Source organism: Notolepis coatsorum (assembly GCF_963971535.1).
Source record: "Notolepis coatsorum genome assembly, chromosome: 6".
Classification (NCBI taxonomy): domain Eukaryota; kingdom Metazoa; phylum Chordata; class Actinopteri; order Aulopiformes; family Paralepididae; genus Notolepis; species Notolepis coatsorum.
In genome coordinates this window covers 116,746,467-116,768,291 of record NC_140170.1, presented here as the reverse complement: position 1 = coordinate 116,768,291, position 21,825 = coordinate 116,746,467, and the positions used below count along the sequence as shown (strand labels likewise).

At 45.0% G+C, this 21,825-nt stretch overlaps 1 protein-coding gene across 2 annotated transcripts in view; it reads left to right on the top strand.

The window, feature by feature from the left end:
- The first annotated feature begins 636 nt into the window (after window positions 1-636).
- The window catches only part of mtss1 (MTSS I-BAR domain containing 1), a 240,893-nt gene continuing 219,704 nt past the window's right edge, over window positions 637-21,825 (top strand). For both annotated transcript variants that reach the window (XM_084316508.1, XM_084316507.1), the window contains exon 1: window positions 637-1,502. In XM_084316508.1, the coding sequence (XP_084172634.1) occupies window positions 1,431-1,502 (72 nt within the window). In that variant the 5' untranslated portion in view covers window positions 637-1,430. The remainder of the gene's footprint in view (window positions 1,503-21,825) is intronic.

Genomic DNA, 21,825 nt, shown 5'->3' with positions numbered 1-21,825 from the left:
GCACCGCTTGTTGTAAATGTTCTGGAGAGTGGGAAGCCTCCCTCCAATTGTGCGTTCGGCTGAACGGGCCACTCTCTGTAGTCTGCTACGGTCTTGTGCGGTGCTATTCCCAAACCAGGAGGTGATATTGCCAGTCAGGATGCTCTCTATTGTACATGAGTAGAAGTTCTTAAGGATCTTCTGACTGACTTGGAACTTCCTTAGGCGCCTGAGGAAGTAGAGGCGTTGCTGTGCCTTCCTCACAACACTGTCAATGTGTGTGGTCCATGTCAAGTACTCGGATATGTGGACTCCGAGGTACTTAAAACTGTTCACTCTCAACCGGTGCCCCGTCTATGCTGAGGGGGCTGTAGTCCCTGACCCCCGACCTCCTAAAGTCCACAATCATCTCCTTTGTTTTGCTGACGTTCAGGGAGAGGCTTCGTTCTATTGTATTAATTTCCCTATGTTTGGCAAAGATTCACTTAAAAATCGTGGCAAATTGCAACAGTATTTCAGTTATTTCATCCATGTGCTTTAACAAAATGACCCAAATTATCTCAATAGTTAGCTCCGCCCAGGCGGGCTGCCTCGGGAGGGTGGGAATTATTTGGTGGTGGCCAGGCAGCCACATAGCAACCCTCCGCTATCCGCGGACTCCCATTGAAGAATTTGATGAAAGAAGAGTCAGTCTAGTCATCTCATCATCAAAAACTATCCTCAAAACAAGCGGGAGTCACTCTGGAACGCGTCGAGAAATCCTGTAGTGGGAAATAATCCTCAGCAAGGCCGGGAGAGAGGAGTGATAGATAAGGTTTTGTTGAGCTAATATTGTCTGCGTCGCTGCACTGCAAATCCATGGATCAAGAGGACGAGACTGGAGTAGACTCGGTAAACTAGTAAGTTAGTACTACCAGGCGGTCACTCACAGGTTGCTAGCTAGTAGCTACGCGTTGTTTTGGAGGACCAGCTAGTTTTTTTGCTTTGGATGCACAACATGCATGGGACGCAAACGTAGTCGGAAAATTTCAACTCTGTATGATTCAGCCATCATGCCATTTTCTGTTCGGAGGTGTATCGAGTTGGCTGGCTGCTAGTGTCGGCTGACTAGCTCCCGTTTAGCCAGCAGCACCGAGTAGGGTATATCTGCAGAGCCGCAAGCAGCAGCACCGAGTAGGGTATATCTGCAGAGCCGCAAGCAGCAGCACCGCTCGACCGACTGAGCGACTCTTCCACGTAGTGAGTTTCTCCTTCGACCTGGATTCTACTTGTTTTTTTTCACCTTTTGCTATTTTGACCGTCTTTTCGGCGGTGTACTTTGCCCCCGAGATGTTGTAAGAGACAGACTCGCGTATACTTTTTTTGGGGGGGAAACCTTTCATTGTCAGTTAGTTACATTTCATAACTTGGAGGACTTTCGGGAGCAGGCTATTTTTTTCTACACGGGGAAAATGGATGCGGGTATTGAGAAGGAATGCAGCGCCTTGGGAGGGCTCTTCCAACTCATCATGAACGATATGAAGGTATGTTTACAATCTTACCCCCCCCCGTTACATATCTTTTCAAACACGTCCTTTCACAAGTTGCCCTTCATAGATTTACATGGATGTGATTGTGTCAATACAAAAAAAAGATAATAAACAACCACCACCACCACGAGAAATGGGTAAAAATAGAAAAACAATACATTTTCAATAGTAATAAATGGGAATCCCGAGTCCCATTATTGCATTAACGAGTAAGTAAACTCAAATCACACCCATATCTGTTCTAACTTTGAAGAATAACGTGGTTAACTTGCACTTGTATGCTCATTCACGAGTGATTGAAGTCAGAGTGGGGCAGTTGTTCAAGAGTGTCGTTGTAACGTTATGGGGTGACATGGGGGTGGACTGGATGGAGGGACAAGTACGTGGGTGGGGGTTGCTTGCTTGCCACAGTTGCGTGCTCTTTGATATTTGCTAAACAAGCTGCCCTTTGCTGTCTCTCTCCCTGAATCGATTTGATCACATCTGTCTTTGAATCCATAAGATAAGATATTCCTTTATTGATCCCCTTGGGGACATTCGGGTGGGTTTGATTATGTTCACAAGATGCTTGTTCAGCTCAGGTGACTACCAAGCAAGCCTAAACGTACCTTGTTGTAAGGCTACACACATAAATTCACATTGAACTAGTGTTTTTTTTTTTTTTTTTTACATCCTTATATCACTGTCTCCCACGTGGATTTTACATTCCTAATGGGGATTAACATATAATTAAACTCTTAGCCTAATGTGAAGGAGCTATCTGAAAGAACACACACACCTCAAGGCATTCTGTTCTGAATGGAATATGTTGTGTCTATAGAGCTCTTTGGGTAGAATAGAAAGGAGTGTTACAGAGAGGTGTGGTGGAGTGAGTGGGAAGTTGGTGTCTGTTGGTGGGTGTGAAGTTGAACGAGGAAGGAAGGCCAGTCATTCCTAATGTAAACACAATGAGAGGAAATGGCCTACCTGAGTTTGAATAGCCCTACCTGGGGTGAGGTGACCTTAGCTGAGGCTAAATAATTACGTACAGGTTTGGGGGAAATCAATTTATATGTTCTACCAATTAAAAAAATCGACATTCTAAAAATGTTGTTGCCTTGCTTTGTTATTGCAGAACACTGCCATGTTTCTGTTCAAATAAATCATACTTAAGGTTTACATTGAGTATGCTTTACATTTGCTTCTTTGGACAACAGTTCCAATGTTGAGGTACATTTTAGCGAGTGTCTTGCTTGGGGTGACCAAACATCTCAATTTGTGCAAGTTTTAACCCTTTGTCTCGCATCCCCCCAACAGAAGAGAATGTCCCACAGTTTAATAAACTCATATTTAAAAATGTTAAATATATAAATTTGTATCATTCTTGCCTAGTGATTAATCGCCGACCATGCACAGATTCACTGCAAGTAGTATAGCCTACACACCAGCGTCTCCCTGCTCGGTCAGTGGCTCCCTGTTCGTCAGTGTCTCCCTGCTCGGTCAGTGTCTCCCTGTTCGTCAGTGTCCCTGTTCGTCAGTGTCTCCCTGCTCGGTCAGTGTCTCCCTGTTCGTCAGTGTCTCCCTGTTCGGCTCCCTGTTCGTCAGTGTCTCCCTGTTCGTCAGTGTCTCCCTGTTCGTCAGTGTCTCCCTGCTCGGTCAGTGGCTCCCTGTTCGTCAGTGTCTCCCTGTTCGTCAGTGTCTCCCTGCTCGGTCAGTGGCTCCCTGTTCGTCAGTGTCTCCCTGTTCGTCAGTGTCTCCCTGTTCGTCAGTGGCTCCCTGTTCGTCAGTGGCTCCCTGTTCGTCAGTGGCTCCCTGTTCGTCAGTGGCTCCCTGTTCGTCAGTGGCTCCCTGTTCGTCAGTGTATCCCTGCTCGGTCATTGTCTCCCTGTTCGTCAGTGTCCCCCTGCTCGTCAGTGTCTCCCTGTTCGTCAGCTCCCTGTTCGTCAGTGTCTCCCTGCTCGGTCATTGTCTCCCTGTTCGTCAGTGTCTCCCTGTTCGTCAGTGTCTCCCTGTTCGTCAGTGTCTCCCTGTTCGTCAGTGTCTCCCTGTTCGTCAGTGTCTCCCTGTTCGTCAGTGTCTCCCTGTTCGTCAGTGTCTCCCTGTTCGTCAGCTCCCTGTTCGTCAGTGTCTCCCTGCTCGGTCATTGTCTCCCTGTTCGTCAGTGTCTCCCTGTTCGTCAGTGTCTCCCTGCTCGGTCAGTGGCTCCCTGTTCGTCAGTGGCTCCCTGTTCGTCAGTGTCTCCCTGCTCGTCAGTGTCTCCCTGTTCGTCAGTGTCTCCCTGTTCGTCAGTGTCTCCCTGCTCGGTCAGTGTCTCCCTGTTCGTCAGTGTCTCCCTGTTTGTCAGTGTCTCCCTGTTCGTCAGTGTCTCCCTGCTCGGTCAGCGTCTCCCTGCTCGTCAGTGTCTCCCTGTTCGTCAGTGTCTCCCTGTTCGTCAGTGTCTCCCTGTTCGTCAGTGTCTCCCTGTTCGTCAGTGTCTCCCTGTTCGTCAGTGTCTCCCTGTTTGTCAGTGTCTCCCTGTTCGTCAGTGTCTCCCTGCTCGGTCAGTGTCTCCCTGTTCGTCAGTGTCTCCCTGTTTGTCAGTGTCCCTGTTCGTCAGTGTCTCCCTGTTTGTCAGTGTCTCCCTGTTCGTCAGTGTCTCCCTGCTCGTCAGTGTCTCCCTGTTCGTCAGTGTCCTTGTTCGTCAGTGTCTCCCTGTTCGTCAGCTCCCTGTTCGTCAGTGTCTCCCTGCTGGTCAGTGTCTTCCTGCTGGTCAGTGTCTCCCTGTTCGTCAGTGTCTCCCTGTTCGTCAGCTCCCTGTTCGTCAGTGTCTCCCTGCTGGTCAAGGTGTCTCCCTGCTCGTCAGTGTCTCCCTGTTCGTCAGCGTCTCCCTGTTCATCAGTGTCTCCCTGCTCGTCAGTGTCTCCCTGTTCGTCAGTGTCTCCCTGCTGGTCAAGGTGTCTCCCTGCTCGTCAGTGTCTCCCTGTTCGTCAGCGTCTCCCTGTTCGTCAGTGTCTCCCTGCTGGTCAGTGTCTCCCTGTTCGTCAGTGTCTCCCTGCTGGTCAAGGTGTCTCCCTGCTCGTCAGCGTCTCCCTGTTCGTCAGCGTCTCCCTGTTCGTCAGCGTCTCCCTGTTCGTCAGTGTCTCCCTGTTCGTCAGTGTCTCCCTGTTCGTCAGCGTCTCCCTGTTCGTCAGCGTCTCCCTGTTCGTCAGCGTCTCCCTGTTCGTCAGTGTCTCCCTGCTCGTCAGTGTCTCCCTGTTCGTCAGCTCCCTGTTCGTCAGTGTCTCCCTGTTCGTCAGTGTCTCCCTGCTGGTCAGTGTCTCCCTGCTCGTCAGCGTCTCCCTGTTCGTCAGTGTCTCCCTGTTCGTCAGTGTCTCCCTGTTCGTCAGTGTCTCCCTGCTCGTCAGTGTCTCCCTGTTCGTCAGCGTCTCCCTGTTCGTCAGCGTCTCCCTGCTGGTCAGTGTCTCCCTGTTCGTCAGTGTCTCCCTGCTGGTCAGTGTCTCCCTGCTCGTCAGCGTCTCCCTGTTCGTCAGTGTCTCCCTGCTGGTCAGTGTCTCCCTGCTCGTCAGCGTCTCCCTGTTCGTCAGTGTCTCCCTGTTCGTCAGCGTCTCCCTGTTCGTCAGTGTCTCCCTGCTGGTCAGTGTCTCCCTGTTCGTCAGTGTCTCCCTGCTGGTCAAGGTGTCTCCCTGCTCGTCAGCGTCTCCCTGTTCATCAGCGTCTCCCTGTTCGTCAGCGTCTCCCTGTTCGTCAGTGTCTCCCTGTTCGTCAGTGTCTCCCTGTTCGTCAGCGTCTCCCTGTTCGTCAGCGTCTCCCTGTTCGTCAGCGTCTCCCTGTTCGTCAGTGTCTCCCTGCTCGTCAGTGTCTCCCTGTTCGTCAGCTCCCTGTTCGTCAGTGTCTCCCTGTTCGTCAGTGTCTCCCTGCTGGTCAGTGTCTCCCTGCTCGTCAGCGTCTCCCTGTTCGTCAGTGTCTCCCTGTTCGTCAGTGTCTCCCTGTTCGTCAGTGTCTCCCTGCTCGTCAGTGTCTCCCTGTTCGTCAGCGTCTCCCTGTTCGTCAGCGTCTCCCTGCTGGTCAGTGTCTCCCTGTTCGTCAGTGTCTCCCTGCTGGTCAGTGTCTCCCTGCTCGTCAGCGTCTCCCTGTTCGTCAGTGTCTCCCTGCTGGTCAGTGTCTCCCTGCTCGTCAGCGTCTCCCTGTTCGTCAGCGTCTCCCTGTTCGTCAGTGTCTCCCTGCTGGTCAGTGTCTCCCTGTTCGTCAGTGTCTCCCTGTTCGTCAGTGTGTCCCTGTTCGTCAGTGTCTCCCTGCTCGTCAGTGTCTCCTTGTTCATCAGTGTCTCCCTGTTTGTCTCCCTGTTCGTCAGTGTCTCCCTGCTGGTCAGTGTCTCCCTGCTGGTCAGTGTCTTCCTGCTGGTCAGTGTCTCCCTGCTCGTCAGTGGCTCCCTGTTCGTCAGTGTCTCCCTGTTCGTCAGTGTCTCCCTGTTCGTCAGTGTCTCCCTGTTCGTCAGTGTCTCCCTGTTCGTCAGTGTCTCCCTGCTCGTCAGTGTCTCCCTGTTCGTCAGTGTCTCCCTGTTCGTCAGTGTCTCCCTGCTCGTCAGTGTCTCCCTGCTCGTCAGTGTCTCCCTGTTCGTCAGTGTCTCCCTGTTCGTCAGTGTCTCCCTGCTCGTCAGTGTCTCCCTGTTCGTCAGTGTCTCCCTGTTCGTCAGTGTCTCCCTGCTGGTCAGTGTCTCCCTGCTCGTCAGTGTCTCCCTGTTCGTCAGTGTCTCCCTGTTCATCAGTGTCTCCCTGTTCGTCAGTGTCTCCCTGCTGGTCAGTGTCTCCCTGTTCGTCAGTGTCTTCCTGCTGGTCAGTGTCTCCCTGCTCGTCAGTGTCTCCCTGCTCGTCAGTGTCTCCCTGCTCGTCAGTGTCTCCCTGCTCGTCAGTGTCTCCCTGCTCGTCAGTGTCTCCCTGTTCGTCAGTGTCTCCCTGTTCGTCAGTGTCTCCCTGCTCGTCAGTGTCTCCCTGCTCGTCAGTGTCTCCCTGTTCGTCAGTGCCTTGTATCGCTGGGACAGAGGGATACACCGCTGGCCACTGCAAGCTGTGTTTTTACACACAGTTTGAGTTACTACAACCCGGCACTTTTATTTTCACTGACCTCTGCCCTACAGCTGCAAATGCGCTCTACAACTAGTTTTGTAGCCACGTCAAAGGGAGATGGCAGTGGCTGTTGTCGGGAATCGGGATGGTATAGTGACAGATACTGAGCGAGCCTCCTTCTTCCGAAGCATCCGTGGCACGAATGTAGAGAGGTCATTCTCCCTCATGACTGGTGTGTGAACGGACCAGAGAAATCAATGCAGCGTGGATCTCATGACGAGCAAGATTCAAAGCAAATTTTTCTCTGACATGCCAAGAGTTTTATAAACATGCTCTTCATCAGAAGGCACTAAGCAGAGCGGTCCAGCAAGAAATATATAAATTCCTCAAAAGGCCTATACTATAGCCTATCGTGCGCCATGCTCTCCATGGTCATGGTGCTGAAACCTTTGTCTTGGTTACACCAATGTGTGTTTTCGGAGGCGGCCAACAACTATGAAGACATAATATAATATAATCTGAATAAGACATATGGGCAATTCCATGCAAATGTCAACCTCACCATGAAAAAATTTAAATAACATGATCATAAGTAACCAAACCAATTTCAAATGTATCATCAAGGTCTATATTTTGAAGTACAAAATAGATTTGATCGTAATATTTATGAGAATGCATGTTTTTTCACACTACAGGAGGAGACACACTGACACACTGATGTAATTTTTTCTTCTTTCGATTAACCTAATTGTATGACTTTCTGAATGGCCAGAATGGCAAAAAAAATCAACAGATATTTTTCTAACCTCACCTTTGGTCATGAAGGGCTGTTGTATCAATATGTGACGGTGGTGTAGTGGTTAACACTGTCGCCTCACAGCAAGAAGGTCCAGGGTTCGATTCCCGCTTGGGGACCAGGTTTCCATGATGCCAGTTACCCAGGTGGGGTATCTCCCAGGCCTTTCTGTGTGGAGTTTGCATGTTCTCCCCGTGCTCGCAAGGGTTTCCCCCCCGATAAGATAAACCCAATGGAAAAACATGCACAACAACAAGATCGCTAACGCTGTGGCGTCCTTGACGAAGACGGACAGGAGCACTTGGATTGGTCCCCTGGCGCGGCTCACGTTGACGCCTGTCTGCTCCCGGCTGCCCTTGGGGGGGAAGGACGACGGGATGGGTTAATCGCAGATACGAATTGCATGCATGCATCGCATGTGTGCCAATTGATGACCTCGGAGCAGGTCCTAAATTATTATTAAATTATTATTATTAATTATGTACTGGCAGGTGAAGCATGCTGTTATAATGCCCCTTTATGGGACAGCGAATGTAACATCCATAACGTTTTCCAGGAAAAGTTGTCATAAAACATGCATCTGGAATGCAATGTCAACCAAACTTCCTAAGCAAAGCTAACTTTTATAAAGATGACATATTAGCAACAATTAGTCATTCTGGTCTTATTTTTTGTATTCTTTACAAGTGTTATGGATGTTACCGTTACGGATGTTACATTGCGAATGTGTGTTGTTAAGTCCGATTATGACCCCTTTGTTTGAAGTATAATTTACACATTTTAGTTACACTTATTGAGATAAAGATGAGCCTGCAATAAAATGTTTTGACCTTTTGGATTTTGAGATAGGTGACAAAATACACAGCGTTATGGATGTTACGGAAATTGACAAGCTTTTCGGACTCACTGAACACACATGATGAAAACTCTGTGAATATCTTTTTCAAAGAATAACATGTTTACTATCACTTTGTAGGGAAGGGTTTGAGGTACCCAAAAAGCACATTCAGGAAAACCTGGCATTTCCTCTCAAGGAATCAATCACAAAAAAGTGCTGTTATGGATGTTACATTTTTGCGTTATGGATGTTACACGTCTGAAATAGACAAAAAACACTATCAAAAATAGGGCCTTACCCACATGTGTTTGACTTCGGTGGACCATTTTGAGGGTCAAACCAGTCTGGATTCTTCTTCTTCTTCTTTAGAATTTCCGCCAGTGTAGACGCATCGTGGCGTATTACTGCCCTCCGCAGTTCTTTTGATGAGCTCTTCTTCTTCCTTCTTTTGAATTTCCCGCAGTGTAGATGCAACATGGTGTATTCCTGCCCTCCTCAGTTCTTATACTACGCTAGTGGTTTGGTTTCCATAGTTAGGTCTCTGGTAAATCAACTTTTGATTGTTTACACTCTTCTTCTTCTCATCTTCAAAACACATTACTATCGTCTCTATCTCCTTCTTCTCTGCTCCTCTTGCCTGTCCAATACTAATAAATACAATAACGCTATATCCTCTGATACAACTCTGACACGTGCAGAAATGTCAGTACTGACTCTATGATCAGCTGGTGGTTCTCATTATCCATGCCAAAGAAAGATTTAAGAGAGAAGGAAGAGACTCCCAACTCTACCAAACTTTTATAAAAGATTTCCCTCTCTTTCCTATACTTTTCACATTCTAGGAAAACATGCCTGACAGTTTCAGTCTCTCCACATTCACACCGCCCATCTGGATGTTTTCCCACAATGCACAAGGTACTGTTCAACCCACAGTGTCCCAGCCTCAATCTACACATATTCACCCTATCGCTCCTAGACCCATATCCATCCACCTTGATTTTGACCCGAGGCTGCAGAGAGAAATAGTGCCTTCCCTTGGTCCCCTTTTCCCACTCAGCCTGCCACTCAGCCTCAACTCCTTTCTTTATCTTCTCTCTTCCCATTGAAATGCCTATCTCTTCCTCCCTTCCCAGGCTCTGTTTGGCAAGGGAGTCAGCCATCTCATTTCCCGCAATCCCAGCATGCCCTGGAACCCAACAAAACTCCACTGAACAGCCTGCCTTCGCAATCCTATATAAAACCAACATTATTTCCTGAATGAGATCAGGGCGAGCTTTAGACCCACCTGCACTCAGAGCCATCAGTGCAGCAGCCGAGTCAGAACATATGATCACCTGGCTTGGTCCCACTTCCTCCACCCACCACAATGCCCAGATAATGGCAAGCAACTCTGTCACAAATACAGAGCTGCCATCAGAGATTCTCTGTCCCTTACCGATCCCTAACCGAGGCACACACCACCCAAAGCCTCCCCTCCCACTTTCAGGATCCACAGAGCCATTAGTGAAAACCTCCAGAGCAGGGTTCGAAATTAACGGGGGCTCGGGGCAAAATGCCCTTGAAAATGGACAAAATGCCCCCGAATATCAGTTAAGGGGGGCAGAAAATGCCCCCGACAGTTTACTAATTATATATATAATTATATATATGATCTACAGTGCGAGCATTTCCCTTGTATTTGGCCCTAATAATATGTGTGTGTGCGCCACCCGGAAAAATCATTTACTCGAGACGAGTGACGATTACAAAACAGCTCCGCTGTTATAATAGTCCCACATTACACAAGGCGCATAAACGTCCAATCACAGTAGCGCCCGAAAACAAAGTCACGGTACCGGCTTAGGCAAGTTATACATTCAGAATCAGACAACGCAAAAAAATCAGCCAGCCATGAAGCCCATTCATTTTTATTTTGAGCAAAAGATAGACGAGGAGAAAGAGAGGAATCCGGCTGACATGGCTTTTGAAGTGATATTCGCACGTGTTTTTGCGGGTCCAGTCCCCACGGTATGTTGACAGAATTCGCAAAACACCTTATCGACTGAAGCATAAAAGTCATTAGGATACTGCTCTGCTCTGAATTTAGGGCTTAGTGGGGAATTTCTTCCGACGTTAACGTTAACGACGCACCGAAGCAGCTAGACCATTTCTCCGTGTTGTGTGTAACACGCAGCGGTCCCCGCCTCCTCCCTCCTTGCAACAAACGTTCCACCCAAAAACGGAATTTCTATTTCATAATGAATTAAATAATTGTATAAAGAATTTTCAATGTTCTGTCATCTAATAATATATTCCATTACCTTTCCTATCTGTATCAAAGTCAAAATGTTGGTATCATAACAACACTACAACATACAAAAGCAGCTTGACAACCGATATCCTTTGCGTTTGATTGATTGAAAACTTTATTAACAGATTGCAGAATGGGTACAATACAGTACAGCTCAATACACACAAGTTAAGGGGATGCAGACCAGAGAAAGACTTTCGTCTTGTTTACATCAGGGTCCCCCATTTTCAATTCATAGTGTGCACACGCACAGTATAATAATGCATGAGATAAATAGTTAATAAACTCTGTGTTACTTGAACAATTTTCACTGTGCTCCTAAATTTCTTTGTGTGCTCCTAAATTTTTATTTAGATTTTATTTATTAACATTTTATTTAGGAGCACATGTGCTCCTTGGGAAAAAGGTTAGCGTAGAGCCCTATATATGGAGACATTAACATTACATTATCAAACATAGGGACGAAGACTGTAAAAAAAAGTGTCAACAATGTTTTATAATCCTTATGTTAATTTTCATCATAAAAATTCAGTGCCCCCGAAATACAAAAAAAAGCCCCCGAAAAGCAATTAAGGGGGGCAAAAAAAGCCCTTGAAAAAAAATGTTAATTTCTAACCCTGCTCCAGAGACCCTGAGGCCAAAAGGAACCTCTCTATTTCTCCCACAATCACGTCCATGTCAATCTCCATCAAGAACCTAAATTCAATAACTCGATCAGGAACTAGCCAAAATGGCACTGACAGCCAACGAGTGTGCTCCGCAACCCCCACCTGATGCAACCTCAACTTCCTGGCCCACTGATCAATATTGGACAAAAAAGGCGTATACTTATCCCCATCTCCTGAAAGTAAACACCTAGCTGGGAAGGACAGGCTAGTCCCTCTCAATTTTGCCCAGTACTGTAGCCCTAACTTTACTCTCCTCAGGTTTAAGGGCAACTCCCCCATTTCCACCAATAGTGCTGGAACTGGGGTGGTCTTAAAAGCTCCACAACAGATTCTCAGAGCCTTGCACTGAAGCACACCCAGCTTTCCTAAATTAGACTTGGCAGCAGAACCATACACAAAACAGCCATAGTCAATTGCTGACCTGATCATTGCCTGATATATCATGCACATGGTCTCTATCCGCTCCCCACCCACTCCCAGCCAAGCTTCTCAGCACATTCACTATTCTTTCTCACTTTGCCAGGGTTTTCTCTATATGAACAGCCCAATTCATTCTTTCATCGAACCAAACTCCCAAAAATGTAAACACCTTCACTTTCTCTAAGGGAGACCCATACATAACCAGCCCACCTCTAGGCATCCTCCTTTTAAAACCAAAAATCATATAATTAGACTTAGAGGCTGAGATTTTAAAACCCCACTTGTCTCCCCATTCCTCTACATCCCCCAGAGCTCTTTGTACCTGCTTTAAACAATACTCAACATTCTTCCCTCTTTTCCATATGGCCCCATCATCTGCAAATAAAGACAACCCAAACCCTCTTCCAATTCGTCCAAAAATTTCATTAATCATAACATCGAAGAGGACCGGACTAATCACACTTCCTTGCGGGGTTCCATTTTCTATTTTTACAGTTTGAGGTTTGCCCCCCCCCACACGTACTTGGATCGTCCTGTCTAGTAAAAAATCCTTTATCCAATTAAACACCAGTCTGGATATGATGTCATAATCGAACATTCTAGAACATTTGTGTTCTATATATATTCAACTACAACCAGTCTGGATTCATGTTGTAGTTGAATATATATAGAACACAAATGTTCTAGAATGTTCGATTATGACATCATACGGTGACATCACAAATGTTCTAGAATGTTTGATTATGACATCATACTGTGACATCACAAATGTTCTAGAATGTTCTATTATGACATACTGTGACATCACAAAAATCACACAAAACAAATAATAATCTTTTTTTTTGGTCTTAAATAGTTTCAAAATATCAGTCACTTCTGAAAATAAATTACAAAAGTTTTTGGAAAATAGCTCTTTATTTGATTAACATAAAAAGTGTTTTATATACAGAGAACAGCAATATTAATATCGGTTAAATCAGAAAATGAGTTTTGGAGCAATTCCATGAAAATGTCTACCTCACCATGAAAAAGAAAGTTATAAAAAATCAAGTCCATTCACTCTGCCTGGACTGGTTCAGAGAAATGGTATCTCCCTCTGTTATCCATGTGAGGATTGAGGTGTTCACAAATCTGATCAAAACTGACCCAGGACTTGTCGTCTTTGGTTGGAAGTACAGCGGTAAGCCTCCTCCATAAGGGACCCATGTGGCGTTTCTGAACCCTCTGCTTGACTCCTTCTCTTATGGTCACTGCATCCTTCATTCCTGGGGCCGGTCTTGAAATGTCCCTGGAATAATACTGGAATAATACTCATTTACTTTTTGGTTTCATTTGGGGTTTCTGTGTTTTTTGGGATGGGTTTCTTGTCACGATACTCGGCAAAACAATAACAAATACACATGTAGGCTGAGCAGACGCGAGGGGGAGATGGCCGACAGCAGCCGATTAGCAGTAGGCTAACGTGGACACCGCTCTGCCTAGACCAACAATGTGTGAAAAAGTTGTGTCTGGGAATATGTTGGATTTTTAATCAAACAAGGAGTCATAAAATACTTCTGATTTAAATCAAACAAAGGGGTCATAATCGGACTTAACAACACACATTTTTGATAGTGTTTTTTGTCTATTTCAGACGTGTAACATCCATAACGCAAAAATGTAACATCCATAACAGCACTTTTTTGTGATTCATTCCTTGAGAGGAAATGCCAGGTTTTCCTGAATGTGCTTTTTGGGTACCTCAAACTCTTCCCTACAAAGTGATAGTAAACATGTTATTCTTTGAAAAAGATATTCACAGAGTTTTCATCATGTGTTCAGTGTAGGGATGCCCCGATCACGTTTTTTGCCACCGATACTAGTGATGCACCGATGTGAAAATTGTGGCCGATACCGATAACCGATATTAATATTGCTGTTCTGGCCGATACCGATATTTACCGATGTCGATATCTCTGTATAGAAAACACTTTTTTATTTTTTTTTGATATTTAAAGTTTTTTATTTTTCTCAAACAAGACAATACATACACAACAAAACAAGACAAGAAATGATAATAATAACAATAACAACAAGGGGCGAGGGGGGGGGGGGGGAAACACTTTTTTATGATAATCAAATAAAGAGCTATTTTCCAAAACGCATAATTTTTTTACTTTTGTAACTTATTTTCAGAAATGACTGATATTTTGAAACTATTTAAGGCCAAAACATGTAAAAAGAAAGAAAAAAAAGATAATAAAAAAAAAAAAAAAAAAAAAAGCGTATTTTATTTTAATTTTTTTTTAATATCGGCCCTATCTTGATATCGGTCCGATACCGATGTGTAAAAAAACGGCCATATCGGCCGATATTATATCGGCAGCCGATATATCGTGCATCACTAACCGATACCGATCACCGATCGGCGTGAGCCATATCGGCCGATACCGATCGTTTTTGATAAAAAATTTTTTTTAATTATTTTATATATATATATATATTTTTTTTATAAAATATATATATTATATAATTAGACTTGTACTTGTATTATCTGCGAGACATCGCCACCACCAGGGTACAAAATAGTTACACGCCCAGCGCCATTGACTTGTAGATTTATTCTTTGGCGATTAGAATTTAAGGTCTGCCCGCCACCTGGCGGCTAACAAAATACACTGCATCTACCGCTTCTCCTCCGCTCCAATCCACTCCCTCCAGGCCGCTCACAGTGGTTTAACACTGATGTAATATACATGTAGTACAATGCCAAAGCAACAGATGGCGATGTACAAACATGAAGGCCATTTTCAACCAATGAGAAGGGTGAACCTGTGATATCCTGTTCAGGCTTTGTCACTCACATCCTGTTAGAAAAAGTTTTGACGCCATTGTTGTTGTCATTAGCTTACATGCTAACGTTAATGGCAGCGACCATAGCATTGTGGCTAGGCTAGCTATCATCGCTTAATAGAGCTAGTGAATGGATAAACAACGTTATTTAACATTGCAGAATGGGTACAATTACAATGCGGCTCAATACAAACAATTGTTAAGGGGCCCAGGGAGTGTAGACTGTTGTAGTTTGAGCTAATTTACACCATGCAAAAAAAAAAGAAAAAAAAAATCTGCCGAGCGATGTGGAGCTCGCTCGATTCAAGGTGAGCGAGCGGAGAGCGACTTGGGGGCGGGGTCAACATGAGCGATTAGCGGAGCAATTCGTTTCCTTATATCGCTTCCTCCAGGGTTCCAACTTGTGTTGACAAAATGCAACCCTGCTCAGCTACGGGGAATCAGCGCTCTCTCTCTAGACTAGAAAGGTCAGTGCAATACTCCATTTCAGCCATTGGCAATTCAGCCGTTGGGTGGGGGGCGCTGTTGAGCGGGCCTGTGACCGGACCTGAAAGCGCCCCTACTCTGCGGCTCTGCAGTTGCATACTGTTGGGAGCAGCACGGAGTCTCGACTCGGGACTTATTTTATTTGGAATATAATGACTATGTATACGCAAAAGTAGCCTAGTTTTTTTTTTTTTTTTTTTTTTTTTATATAACTTTGACCAGTCAGCTGGTTCTTTTTAGCGTTTATCGCTTTTTTCTGGTCAAGCATGACCGACAGAAACAGGTTGAATGGGATATAGATCGGGGAAAGACACTCTGAGAAAATACGGCGAGTCCGGGAGTCGAACTCGTGTACCCCAGATCCGTGACGCGCACGGTTGTCCCCGACGCCGAAATGGCGCAGAGATACGCGGCGAGCTACTGGAGCTACATGCCTTGAGGATGTCATTCTTTATATAGCCTGCCTATCAGGCAAAAAAAATTATTCTAACGGAAACACTGATACCGTGATATATACCGTTACCGTCTATGCTTCAAATTATACCGTGATATAAATTTTAGACCATACCGTCCACCCCTAATATCTGCCCTCTAGTTGTATCTATTGTGATCACCAGAGATCATCGTTAGAGAGTTGGGGTGTTTTTCGGAAGCACAGTCCTTGTTCCTGACATGGCTTTTGAAGTGATCTTCGCACATGTTTTTGCGGGTCCACTCCACGGTATGTTGACAGAATTTGCAAAACACCGTATCGACTGAAGCAAATGAGAGCTTCCGATTGGTCATTTCCTTTCTTTCCCTTGAAACCAGTCACGTCACTCTACTGTGATTGGACCGTTGGCTTGAGTGCAATGTGGGACTTGTAGTTTTTGAACGATTAGCAGCGGAGAGAAAAAAGCATGACTGAGGTTGTAATCTTCACTCGCACACTGTGCGAGTAATTGTTTTTTCCGGTTCGCGCACACATATTTTTAGGGGCAAATGCGAGTAAAATGGTCGCACTGTAGAGCCCTGATGCTTGCCCAAGCTTGGAAAGAGAGAGATTGATATGGATGTAAATAAATGATTTGAATGAGGGAGGGAGAATGTACAGTAGAGTTGGTGAGTAAGTTAGCGATAAAGAAATTAACTGGAAATAAGAGACTCATTCATCATTGGAGGAATGGATGGGTGACTTGCTGGATGGATACATTAATCAATGAAGGGATTGGTAGATGGCTGTATGGATGAAGGGATTGATTGTTTGGATGTATGGAGAAGTCTGCCAGTCCTTGCTGTGTCTTCTTGGGTGGAAGTCTGTCTGGCTGTTGAATGTCCTGTCTCAGAAATGCAGAACCTCTGGGCCCAGCTTAGGCTTGGGACTCTGACACATCAACCCATTATCCTTTTTGATATGGATGCACAATATATTGGTGACATTGGTTTTGGCTAGGGATGGGTACCGAATTAGGTACTTTTAAATAGGGATGCCCCGATCGATCGGCCACCGATCGTTATCGGCCGATATTCAGTATAAATATGCGATCGGGGAATTCCGATAATGAGTCATATTCGCCGATCGCGGAAACTGATCAAGTGGATATCTCACTCGCTTGTCTCAGACGCACAGGACCTGCAAACTGCTCCTCCTCCCTAGCCCCGCCCGTACCCGTGTAGAGTTTGTAAACACAGACACAGAGGAGGTCCACTGAGTGAGTCTAGATAGTGCATTCGACCTGAGCTAACGTTAGCTACCTAGCTATCGTTACTGTTTTATTTTCGCCGATCGTCAAAACAGATCTCACTCTGTTCTGTCTCAGACACCGGGAGCTGCACACAGTGCTGCGCGTCTTCTGCTCCTCCTCCAGCTCCTCCCGCACGCATGTAAACACGGGTCTAGTCTAGTCTAGTGGGACGGGACCTCCATGAGCTAACGTTAGCTACCGCTACAAAATGACCTAGTCAACTATTCACTTTTAGTTTAATACATGATGAGGCATTGTCTAACTGAACGGTATCTAGCCGGCTAGCTACTGATAGCTCCTGATATCAACAAATGCTCCAGCAATAGTCTAGTTATCTAGTACTAGTGTATGTTACCTCTGTTAGCTCACGTTAGCTTAGCTCACTGTTCAAAACGAAATGTCCCATTCAACTAAATAGTTCACTGAGGCGTTGTCTTAACGTTATATTTCCGGCTAGCAGTAGCTACAGACAGCTCCTGATATCAATGTCTTATAACACTCATTCGATGCATATTCGAAGCCCGGCTTGCGTCGCAGTCATTAACGGGGATAGCTGAGGGAGTAGGGTATATCTGCAGAGCCTAGGGTAAATCTGCAGAGCCGAATGTGATTTGATCAAAGCAGAGTATGTACACACAGACAGTGGAGATAGCGAGCATTTTGACTTGTTGCGTGGTGGCGATGTCTCGCAGATAATACAAGTACAAGTCTAATTATATAATATATATATTTTATAAAAAAAAAAAAAAAACTTATATAAAATAATTTTTAATTTCTTTTTAATCAAAAACGATCGGTATCGGATCGGTATCGGCCGATATGGCTCACGACGATCGGTGATCGGTATCGGTGGCAAAAAACGTGATCGGGGCATCCCTACTTTTAAAGGTACCTACCGAATCACGTCGGTACTACCGAGTACCGATTCACGTGAGATCCGTCGGTGCCAGATTTTGGTACCGTTAAAAAAAAAAGTGGGTAAAGTGAACAACCAATGATAATGGCCTAGCTCTTCTCACCGGCCAGTGGGGGGTAGATGGGAAGAATCTACCCGCCAAGCATATTTCTTACCTGCCAAATTTTTTTTGATTAAAAAAAAAATATTTTATATAAAAATGTTTTTTTTAAATAAAATATATATTATATAATCATACTTGTAGTTGTATTATCTGCGAGACATCGCCACCACGCAATAAGTCAAAATGCTCGCTATCTGCAAACAGCTCCACTGTCTGTGTGTATACTTGAGTAGCCTCCAGCTCCAGCAAGGATTCTCCGGCCCTGCAGCTAGACCCTATATTCAGCTAGACCCTACATTCAGCATGCAAGGATTCTCCGGCGATGCAGCTGGACCCTATTGGTATAAGTTACGTTACGGTTCTTTTGTCAAATCACATTCAACATGCCCTCAGCTAGAATACGCATTCAATCAATGTTATAAGACATTGATATCAGGAGCTATCTGTAGCTACTGCTAGCCCGGTAGATAACGTTAAGACAATTTAGTTTACTGGGACAGATAGATCTAATGTGAGCTAGCTAACGTGAGCTAGCTAATGAGGGAACGGAGGTATTATGCACTCGAGTCGACTATTGCTGGAGCATTTGTTGATATCAGCAGCTATCAGTAGCTAGCCAGTTAGATACCGTTAGACAATGCCTCGTCATGTATTAAACTAAAAGTGAATAGTTGACTGGGTCATTGTTTAAACAGTAATGGTAGCTCATGGAGGTCCGATATAGACTAGAGCAGACTGCCCGCATATCGCAATGGTGGCGTTTCAGGAAGTAAACAAGCCAAATGAGAGCTTCCGATTGGTCATTTGCTTTCTTTCTCATGAAACCAGTCACGTCACTCTACTGTGATTGGACCGTTGACTTGAGTGCAATGTGGGACTTGTAGTTTTTTAACGATCTCGCGGCGGAGAAAAAAAAGACGAGAGAGGCTATAATCTGTACTCGCACAATCAAAATAAGAGTATCCTTATGATCTACACGCCACACGGCGGGCAGCCCTCTAAGTGTCAAGCGCCAAAGGTAAAAACTGAGCGCCCCTAGCGGGCGGCAGGCTTTAGTTTCGGTCCCTGCATACATACATACATACATACATACATACATACATACATACATACATACATACATACATACATACATACATACACACACAGAGAGCCCATGTTTAATTAAATAGCAAGCTTCAATGTGAATGAATTCCATCCCTAGGGCACGATGCAGACTTCAATCACTGGTTCAGTCAGTAGGGTGCATTCTGTGTGGATGCTGCTGGGTCACCATGCAGCTTTCACAGTATGAGTAACCTTCTGTGTTCAGACTGCAGGCAAATCTGATTAGTTTCTCGATTCAGATCTTTAACTGTCCGCATTGTTTATTAGCAAGTGATCGGATTTGTGTGTCCAGACATCACTAACCTATCTGCATTGGTTTCTGTGGTACCAACATTAGCTACAGTCACTTGTAGTTGACACCCACGCTATGTAACGTTACTAACGTTAGCTAACTTGCTACAGAGTTGGTAACACTAGTTAACGAAAGCTTATTGTTATGTTAACATTACATTTTTGTGTTTGACAAATTGATTACATTTACATTTAGTCATTTAGCTGACTCATTTATCCAAAGCAACTTACAAGTTCTGTACGACAAGTCATCAGGAAGGGCACAACTCTATCAGCTGAGTAACAATGTGCATCAAGGTGTTGTTGAGTGCTACAGTGTAGGCAGGGGAGGAAATTAGGCCATTTTACTCGCCAAATGCGAGTATTTTTTATGTTTGGCGAGTGATTCATGAATATGCCACAAAACGAATGCCTTTGTTATCATAAGTAGTAACTTTGATGCAGTAGTGTGTGTATGGGGCGGCGCTGTTCAAAAGTTTCAACGTGTGGACCAGATTGACGCGACACAATCCTCTTGGGCAAAACATCACGATATCCACGATACGTTTAAAAAGTGTATCGTTAATGAACTGTACCCGATATTTATATAATATCGTCATATCGCCCAGCCCTACCGTCTAGAATATAAATATGTTTTTATTGTTTTCTGCTGTAATTCCTAGAACGCTAGTTATAGGCCTAAACGCATAATATAGATTATCGATTGCAGATTATTCGTGATACACGCTATATTAAAAAATCCAACTGAATACGATCCTAAACGTTATGACCCATCATGCGCAGATGAACGAGGGGGGGGGGGGTCGTTTATAATTCCGTGATCGTCAGTTTATGCTTTATGTAGTATGGGTGATATATTGATCAGAGCAGTTTGCATTAATAATAATAAACAATCACGCTGAAAATGACGTCAGCGTCCTCTTACCGTTCGCCGATGAGACTGGAGGAAAAAGATCCCACTTATTTGACGTGGATTGACTAGATCCATTTCCGGTTTGTATAATAATAATAATAAACGCCCAAATCATATCGATTATTGAGTTATGGCAGCGATCCATATGTACACGGATGTGTGTCTAGAGTCCCGCAACAATATGTGAGTGCCGGACGCATCACCAGAGATCCATTTCCGGTTGTAACTCGCCCGATCAGCCACCAGGCGGCAGTATTGAAGCGTTGCAGAGTTGTGCAGGCTCCCACTGTATCAGCCGAGGCTGGGTGAGGGAATTATGAATACCATGGCGAAAAAATGATATATGATCTCAATAACGTCGTACGCCGTGGATTGGCGGAATTCGCATGACCTTGAAACCCATCGTACAACGTGATTGGCGGTCAATGTGTTAACACATCCTGCGCCAAAAACGTCCTACAACGTTATTTCATTTTTTCGCCATGTTATTCATAATTCCCTCACGGAGCCTGGTCTGATGCAGTGGGAGCTTGCACAACTCTGCAACGCTTCAATACTGCCGCCTGGTGGATGATCGGCGAGTTACCAAACCGGAAATGGACGAGTCGATCTCGGTGCGTCTGGGAAATGCGTCCGGCACTCACATAGTGTCGCGGGACTCAATACACACACCGTGTATATGGATCGCTGCCATAACTCAATAATCGACATGATTTGGGCTGTTATTATTATACAAACCAAAAATTGGATTGACTCGATCGCCGTCAAATAAGTGGGATCTTTTTGCTCCAGTCTCGTCGGCCAACGGTAAGAGGACGCTGACGTCATTTTCAAGGCGATTGTACATTTCTTTGTTTACAAACCAACTGATCAATAAATTAACCCATACTACATGAAGCATTTACTGACGATCACAGACTTATAAACGACCCCCCCCCCCCCCCCGTTCATCCGCGCATGATGCGTCATAACGTTTAGGATCGCATTCAGTTGGATTTTTTAATATAGCGTGTATCACGAATAAACTGCAAAGATCGATAATCTATATTATGCGTTTAGGCCCATAACTAGCGTTCTAGGAATTACTGCAGAAAACGATAAAAACATATTTATATTCTAGACGGTATTTTCGTATGAATGTATGAATGAAAAAGTATAACGTTCCCACATCCTGAACGATAGATAATCGATGTTGAATGGGCCATAGTAATATCAATTTAGCAATACAATTTAAAAAGTTATAGCCCTGCAAAGAAGGTGAACATCTCCATAGACTTAGAGTGTTGGCAGAGAGTGGTATAAGATGCTCAAATTGTGTGGCAGGGAATGTGTTAAGAGTACAACGCCTGTCACATAAACCCTGGCGTTGGAAACTCTGTTTAAGAGACAGAGTTTCTCAAAAGAGTATATACATTTGAGGGGGAAGAAACTGTACATTGGAGGGGGTTGGGTAGGTGGGGTGGGGACTGGTGGTTACGGTAACGTCAGTTTAACAAGATAATAATCACCCATTTAGTCTCTGCAGTTTAGATGAGAAGAAAGGGCTGCCGGTGGGGGTCACATACACGATTTATTTTTGGCTGGTAAAAAATCTGTTTGGCTGGTGAAAAAAATCGTCTACTCGCCAGTTGCCTGGTAAGCCAAAAAGTTAGTTTCCTCCCCTGAGTAGGTTAGTTTATTAGGACAAGTGCATGACGGTAAGGTTAGTTAGGGTTAGATATATTAAAAAAAAAAAATTATTTCAGATAATGGTTGAAGAAGTGCGTCTTTAGTCGACCGCGAAAGATTGGACGGGTTCCGGCTATCCTAACTGGGGTGGGTAGTTCATTCCACCATTGTGGGGCAAGGACTGAGAAAAGGCAGGTTCTCCTTGATGCCCCTCCCGGAGGACAGACAGGCCAAGATCCGCTCA